General features: G+C 45.3%; 1 protein-coding gene across 2 annotated transcripts in view; it reads right to left on the reverse strand.

Moving 5' to 3' along the window:
• Positions 1 to 8355, reverse strand: part of LOC100960020 (core histone macro-H2A.2) — a 33343-nt gene extending 24988 nt beyond the window's left edge. For both annotated transcript variants that reach the window (XM_003783600.3, XM_003783599.3), the window contains exon 1: positions 8184 to 8355. In XM_003783600.3, the coding sequence (XP_003783648.1) occupies positions 8184 to 8355 (172 nt within the window). The remainder of the gene's footprint in view (positions 1 to 8183) is intronic.
• Positions 8356 to 8655: the final 300 nt, after the last annotated feature.

An 8655-nucleotide genomic window follows, 5' to 3' on the forward strand; every position in this document is an offset into this window, starting at 1 on the left:
GCTTAAGCCCAAGAGTTTGAGGTTGCTGTGAGCTGTGATGCCACAGCACTCTACCAAGGGCAACATAGTGGGACTCTGTCTAAAAAAAAAAAAAAGTCCTAAGCCCTAAAAATCATAAGCGATTCTGTATGAGTCTTTATAATCAACCTAATTTCAAATAAAAATCACACAAAATTGCTATCATTCATAAAATCTATAGCAATAATAAAAACTTGGCATAAGTGTGCCATATTAACTCAGCAAATGTTATTAACAAAAAAATAGAATAAAATAAACATTGGAGTTACATATTTATATGACATTTCCATAATGAAAAATGCTAAATCACTGCAAATTCATTCTCACATCTTTTCCAGATTATTAAGCAATGCACATCATGTTTACCAACAATCCATTTGAACAGGAACCATGTTTTTTGAATCAAAGATCTGGGCCCTGTGGTTTGAGTAGTGTAAGCATACTTGCTGGGAATTTGAAATCAAGGCTGTATTAGATCATCAGGTTCAGGGCATTCAGGTTGTTGCCTGGCATTTTCTTTCTTTTAAAAGGATGCCCATCAAAAGGAAATGGAATTTTAAAGCTTTCACAAATAGGTGTGCTTCATGACATTAAGTGTGCAATTCCCCAGGTATCTGCTGATTTCAGGGGCCTATCATTTCTGGGGCCCGCATCTTGGGGTAAAGAGCACTTACTCATCCCCTTGTGGGGATCAAGGGGCCTCCCGATTTTAAGTTTCTAAACAACTGAACTGAATTCAGCATCTTGGACCCTCATTTTCCTGCCTCCTATTACCTGCATTTATAGGAAGAAGTTAAAGTGCCGCCCTCACCCCTACCCCCAGAGCATCAAATTAACTGTCAGCATGAGAAGCAAGGCTAATTGGAGCCTTCAGGAAGCCCCTGAAGAAGGTCAGGTTATTTTCAGCTTGACAGACAGATGCACAGATGAAAAATCTAGCAGAATCAAACGCAGCAGGGGTAAGACTAATGGCTGAGATTCAGCACAGTCCAGGGCAAGCAGGCGATGCTCCGAGAACGTGCAGCTGCGCTCAGTTTCTAAGAAGGAAAACCTGGGTTACGTGTTCTAGTTCCAAAGCAGAGGTAGAGGTCTTTCTCTTCTAAAAAGAGAAAAACTTTTTTCTTCAAAGAGAAAAACTTCTAAATAATACACAGTAGAAAATCCAGACCAAGTAGCTCTTAGCTCTTTTGGAATTTTCATCTGGACATCCTTTTGAAATAACATTAATCATCACGAATAGTTTCAGATGTTATTATGGCAAATACAGCCACAGCAACTACTAAAGCTTGCTCCATTCTTGAGTGTTTTCATTGATTTTGGGGATTTTATTAATCCTGCCAGATCCTAATATTGGGAATCAATAGGAAAACTGGATTTATATAGCATAAATTTATTGTGTTGCATATTTTGTGGGAAAATCACTATTCCTTAAGTGGTAGAGAATTCCATAGCAAACCTCTGAAAGTCACGCTTCCAGCAATAGTAACCATCTGGAATACAGCTGAATATGGTAGTAAAAAGAATGATTTCTTTAGCCAAAAGGGATGTTGTAAAACTCATGCATATTATTTTGAAAGAATCTACATCCTTTCATTCTGTACACAATTTAAACCAACACTGGATATTCCAGCCCTCAAAAGATGGGATAAACCACATTCAGGGTAGGGTTTGGGGCAGGAGATGTGGAGCGACCACTCCTTGAAGACTCTGTCTCCTTCCCTGGCCCCTTGCTCCTTGTCCACTTGCCCGCTGAGTGACAGTGCCCCTGGGGCTCCATCTGTGCCCTCTGGGCCTCAAAATCTCCGGGGAAATCCCATATGGTATTTTCAAGAGACAAATTGAAAAAACAAAAATCATTAGGTAAGAAAACGGTTGGGGCTGGGCACCGTGGCTCATGTCTATAATCCTAGCACTCTGGGAGGCCAAGGTGGGTGGATTGCTTGAGCTCAGGAGTTTGAGACCAGCCTGAACAGGAGTGAGAAGTTGTCTCTACTAAAAATAGAAAAACTAGGCTAGTGTTGTGGGAGGCGCCTGTAATCCCAGCTACTCTCGAGGCTGAGACAAGAGGATTGCTTGAGCCCAACCTAGTACATTTGCAATCATCACCATTATCCATTCCCAGAGCTATGGCCATGGCAGTCAACCCCAGGGTAACAGAGTGAGACTCTGGTTCTGGAAAAAAAAAAAAAAAAAAAAGAAAGAAAACAAAATGCTTGGGGTTTAAGTGGAGAGACCCTCAGTTATTTGGAAATGGTGTGTAAATATTAGGTTTCTATGTTACACTGTGATTTCTGATTTCATGAGATATCCTGAAATTCAACCCTATTTTAAGACCTACTTCCTCTGTCAGTTAAGTATAATATTACAGGTTCGGTGCCTGTACCTCAGTAGGGCGCCAGCCACATACACCAGGGCTGGCGGGTTTGAACCCAGCCTGGGTCTGCCAAACAACGACAACTACAACAACAACAACAAAAAATAGCCTGGCGCTGTGGTGGGCACCTGTAGTCCCAGCTACTTGGGAGGCTGAGGCAAGAGAATCACTTAAGCCCAAGAGTTTGAGGTTGCCGTGAGCTATGACGCCATAGCACTCCACCGAGGGCAACATAGTGAGACTCTGTCTCAAAGAGAAAAAAAAGAATAATAATACAGAACACATTCCCATCCTAGAAATTATAACCAATTCATTCTCTCTCTCTCTTTTTTTTCTGTTTGAGACAGTCTTACTTGGCTGCCCTGGGTAGAGTGCCCTGGCATCACAGCTCACAGCAACCTCAAATTCTTGGGATCAAGTGGTCTTCTTGCCTCAGTCTCCCAAGTAGCTGGGACTATAGGCACCTGCCACAATGCCTGGCTACAATTTATTCTCAGTATCTTACATTTACATTATATCTGCTATTGATAAATACAAAATACTTGTCCTGAAGCCAAGGCTGCTTTTTGGTTCATTTTTCCTTGCTTACATTGGGAAAGTGAACTGGTCGATATTATCAAGAAATGGATGCAGATCAAGAAATGGATGTATGAATGTGATGAGCCTTCTGGGAGGCTTGAGCATGTTCCGAGTTAATGGGACATGCTAGGTGAGCAGATAAGCATGGGTTCCTTGCTGGATTGTGAACCCTCTCAACAACCTGGGGCTAGAACACCCCATGGCTCGCTCTCTTTTCTTTTTTTTTCAGACAGAGTCTCAAGCTGTTGCCCTGGGTAGAGTGCTGTGGCATTATAACTCACAGCAACCTCCAACTCTTGGGCTCAAGTGATCCTCTTGTTTTTCTATTTTTAGTAGAGATGGGGTCTTGCATCTGCTCAGTCTGGTCTCAAACTCGTGAACTGGATAACAGCTCAGCAATTCCTCAAATTGAAATATAAAGTTACAGGCCGGGTGCATATAAAGCAATTCACCTGCCTCAGCCTCCCAGAGTGCTAGGATTACAAGTGTAAGCTACCATGCCTGGCTATTTAAAAAAAAATTGTGGTAAAATATACATAACATAAACTTTACCATTTTAACCACTTTTAAGGATACAATTCAGTTGTATCTAGTACATTTGCAATCGTCACCATTATCCATTCCCAGAGCTTTCATCATCCCCAATGGAACTCTGCACCCATTAAACAGTAACGCCCACTCTCCCAGCTGCTTATGGAGGGGTAAACTCCATTCTGCTTTCCATCTCTGAATTTGCCTATTCTAGGGACCGCATATAAATGGAATCACACAATATTGTCCTGTTGTGTCTGCCATCTTTCATTAGCTATTTTCAAGGTTTATCCATGTTGTAGTATGTCTCAGAATTTCATGCTTTTTTGAAATATTATGGCTGAATAATAGTCCATCATATATACCCAAATACATACACATGTTGAGGCCCACATTTTGTTTATCCATCCATCTGACGATGAACACTTGGGTGGTTCTAGCTTTTGGACACCATGAATAATGCTGCTGTGATCATCAATTCGGACATATCTGTTTGAGTTTCTGCTTTCACTTTTTTTTTTTTTGAGACAGAGTCTTATTATGTCGCCCTCAATAGAGTGCTGTGGTGTCACAGCTCATAGCAACCTTAAACTCTTTGGCTTAAGTGATTCTCTTGCCTCAGCCTCCCAAGTAGCTGGGACTACAGGTCCCCACCACAACATCTGGCTATTTTTCTGTTGTTGTCATTGTTGTTTAGCAGGCCCAGGCAGGGTTCAAAACCACCAACCTCAGTATATGCGACCAGTGCCCTGACCACTGAGCTACAGGCTCTGAGCCTCTGCTTTCACTTCTTTTGGGTCTATACTGAGGAGTGGAATTGCTGGATCACATGGCAACTTTATATTTATGTATTTATTTATTTTTGAGACTTTAAGACAGAGTCTCACTTTGTCGCCCCTGGTAGAGTGCCGTAGTGTCATAGCCCACAGCAACTTCTAACTCTTGGACTCTGGAGTAGCTAGGACTATAGGTGCCCACCACAACACCCAGCTATTTTTAGAGACAGGGTCTTATTCTAGCTCAGGCTGGTCTGGACTCGTGAGCTCAGGCGATCTGCCCACTGTGGCCTCCCAAAGTGCTAGGGTTAAAGGTGTGAGCCACCGCGCCTGGCCTGTAACTTTATATTTCAATTTGAGGAATTGCTGAGCTGTTACCCACAGCCCGGCACCATTTTACATCCCCAACAGCAATGTACAAGGGTTCCGGTTTCTCCAGAGGTTGCCAAGACTTGTTATTATTTTTATTATTTTTTGATAATAGCCATCCTAATAGACATCAGGGTAAGACTTCAAGTATACAATATGAAATACATAGGATGACAAAGAAAACCAAGTACACTGAAATCAAGTTTTCAAAATAGTAAGGATCTCTAGAGTATACGAGTCTTCGTGCTTTATTAACACATTAAATAATAGGATCCAGTGGAGGCTGTAACTCCACTGTGACTGTGAAGAGCTCCACACCTCCCACTCCTCAACCACATCATCCTTGCCAAGGTCACCATGCCCTTGAGGTGGCTGGTTGTATTGTCCTTGCCTGGCTTTAGTCAGTATGACCCTGTAGGGGTTACCGCTTCCCACTCCCTTCCCTGGGTTTCCGGGGGCGTTGCAGGCTCTTGCTTTTCCTTCTTAACCTCCTTAGCCATCGCTTCCCTCCTTCTTGGCCCACAAACCTGGGCATATAAGGTGTCGCTCAGGCTGGGCCTTACCACCAGCATGTGAACCTCTATCCACATCTTCCTCCTAGGCTCCACACACATCTAGCTGGATGTACAGAGATGCTAGCAAGTGGTGAGCAATGCCCAGCACTCTGCATGCATCATTTTATGTAATCCTCACAGCTACACGTGAGCAACAAAATGAGGTTGCTCATAGCAAGGTTCATAGCAGGTGAGTGGCAGAGCCAGAATGTAGGCTCAGGCCTGGCTGAAGCCAGGGCTCCTACCTACTCTGCTCTCTTGGACATCTTACCAGCTGCAGCAACAGATCCGAGCTGAGGCCCTCCTCTTGCAGCCAGTCTCCTGCCTACTGTCCACACTTCAGCAATGGGCACCATTCTCCATCCACCAGCTGCTTTCCCCTCTCTCCTTCCTCTGGGCCAAACTCCTTATGCCCATCCCTGCTCCTTGTGTCCAAATCTACATCTTCACACCTAAATCCATGGTGGCAGGGCCTGAAGGAAAGCGGCTAGTGTAGCCCTCTAGGCTCTGTGTCATCCTTGGTGCCCTTCCCCACCGATCCAACCCGTAATGGGGCAGAGCTGCTCTACCCTCCAGGATGCTCCCACTTCTCCCCATCCCACTGCATGCCTCTGGTGTCCTGGCCACTGTCAGTTCTCAGAAGCGACATTAAAACAGCCCTCACTGCTCCCCACCTGTTCCCCACCTAAAGCCAGACCAATGGCACAAATGCCACGTCTTCCCTTCAAGGATTCCCCTGCTGTGTGCATGTGCACGAGTGTAAGTGAGTGAGAGAGAGAAACGTGTACATCCTCAATGTGGCTTTCAGTGACCGTCACAGTCTAGACCCTGCTGACTGGCCCCCATCTCATCCCTTCCAGACGCATGGAACTTCCTCCAGTTTGTGAGAGGGCCATGCACTTCCTCCAAACTTGGTCTTTCCTGTTAAATCCCCACCTCTCTGACTACCTTCCCCTAGTCCAACCCCCTCCCACATCTGACTTGAGCTAACTCTCACTAATTCCCTACTGGCCGTCCATCAGAATCATTTGGGAAAGGTTTTAAGACTCCTGAGCCCAGAAAATATCCTAGACTCTCTGGACTGGAACCCGGGCATTTGGATCTGATATCAGTTGACCTGTGAAAAAGGGCCGGGAACCTGGATTAGGTCTAACACTCTCGCTTTCTATCAGGCAAGCCCCTCTCTGCATCTGCGGTTCCCAAACTTCCCCCAGCTTCCCCGCCCATCTTGTGATGGGTTCAATGCTAGTCCTCTCTGCTAGGCGGTAAGCCCAGCAAAGGCAGAACCTTACAGTCCTGATCCAAATGAGGCATGTAGTCAAGATTGTCTCACATCTGTGAAAGTCATTTCAAGGGTGACAGGAGGCTTCTGCATGGTGAACCTGCTTCCCTAAACAGAATTAATTGATGCCCCTTCCCTAAACAAACATAAATTAACTGCCCCCGTTTTACTTACTCAACAGTGTCCTATAATTCCATTAATGTGATTCATTCCTTTGAATTAAAACTCCTTTTCTCATTAAAATGCAAATTCAGCCTGAAAATACACTGCCTTAATAGAATTAGTCATTTATAGTTTGTCTTGAATGATCTTATCCGCTCTCAACGGAGGGGAGATGAGAACTGTTTGTTGAGTGCACCAGGCCCCAGGCATTTGACCTACACTAGGCCGCTGAGTCAGGTTAAAGGAGCTAGCTCTGCAGACAGCCCCAGCTCAGAGAGGTTCAGGCAACAGATCCAGTAAATTGCTAAGTCTAGACATGAACTGATAGTTAAGCCTCTGCTCTCTCAACTCTAGCCTGTGTGTGGAGGGGAGAAAAGACACAAGGAGGAGACGAAAGGATGGGACGTGGGAAGACAGGCCTGGGATTCGGAAGACAGGCCTGGGATTCAGAAGACAGACTTTACTTCTTCCTCCCTGTGACCTGGACGGTGCTGACATGGAGACCTGCCCCAGGGCAGGTGCATACTTAGCAATAGCATCCTTTGCCATGGACCTAACACGCTGTTTTATTTTATTTTTTGAGGCAGAGTCACCTTTGTAGAGTGCCGTGGTATCATACCTCACGGCAACCTCAAAGTCTTGGGCTCCATCAAAAGAGGGGGAAAGATTGCTGTTGAGGGAAAACCAGGAGGGACAAAGAGCCTGGGGACAGAACCAGGGACAGCCCGGCCACATCCCTAGGGGTTTCCCCCCTGAGGGGCTCAGCTTCATGGGGACAGGCAGTTTGGGGAGGTTTTTCACCCTGCATACGTCTCAAGGGACTTAATGTTTGTATCAGGGAAGTCTGGAATTTGCTAGCTGTGGGTAAAGTTAGAGACGTTGTTGGTCATGGTTAAAATGAGCCTAAGTTATTTATATATATTTTTATCTATTTTATTTACATACATATTTCTAGAATAGCATCCCCGATAGTGTAAAAGAACACAGCAAAAAAGCTAACCAGGAAGTTACTCAAATAGATAAAGAACATACAACAAAATTCTCCTTTTTTTGAGACAGAGCCTTACTTTGTCACTCTGGGTAGAGTGCTATGGCGTCATAGCTTACAGCAACTTCAAACTCCTGGGCTCGGGGTATTGAGTCCTAGTTTAAATATACCCGGAAAACCGATGTTTAATGGGGAATTTGATGTAAGGTGAACATGCCTTTTACAAAATGAGTATCAACTCTACCATTCTTTCTGCCGTTTCTCTTCTTCGGCAGCCTAGATATTTGCATGTTGCTTTTTCAGGGTTGGTTTAGAACAGCCACTTGATTGTGGGTTCTCTACCTCCCATGCCGATCACCTGTCCTTCCTATGCCCTCTTCTCTTCCCCTAAACCCTGCAGAAGTCAATCTTACCCTTGGCAACCCTGTCATCACCCACAGTAGCCTTGACCCAGCCACAGGAGGACGCAGAGCATCCCTGCCCAGCCTGTGAGAGGGACCCAGGGGAGGGGAGGGATCTGGGAGAGGGTGATCTCTGCCTGTTTCATTACCTGCCAGATACTCGATGACAGCTGCCATGTAGACAGGGGCTCCCACACTGATCCTGTACTTGAATGTCCCTTTCTTCAGGTAACGCATCAACCTCCCCACTGGGAAGATGACACCAGCCCTGGCTGAACGTGACAGCTTGGACATTTTCTTCTTCCCGGTCCGGCCTGACATCTTGCCTCAATTTCCCTTTCAGCTTGCTGACACAGTGGCCTCCCGGCACTAACACAATGCTGGAAAGGAAAGAAGACAGAGTTAGGCAAGTGTGAGTGGCAAACGTGTCTCCAGCCCCGGGTTATCCATTGTCTGGATGGGACTGCTGTGCCATCTTGCTTGGGATCAATTGCTCTTAGGTGCCTGAGGGCTATTCGCCTTAGCAGAAGGGAGAGAGAGAGAGAAACATAGTCTTAGAGGGAGAGAAACAGTTTTAGTAAGAGAGTGAATCTTAGGGTAGCACCTATGGCTCAAGGAGTA

This window comes from Otolemur garnettii, unplaced genomic scaffold, assembly GCF_000181295.1.
Source record: "Otolemur garnettii isolate 467f Iridium unplaced genomic scaffold, OtoGar3 scaffold00008, whole genome shotgun sequence".
NCBI classification, from domain to species: domain Eukaryota; kingdom Metazoa; phylum Chordata; class Mammalia; order Primates; family Galagidae; genus Otolemur; species Otolemur garnettii.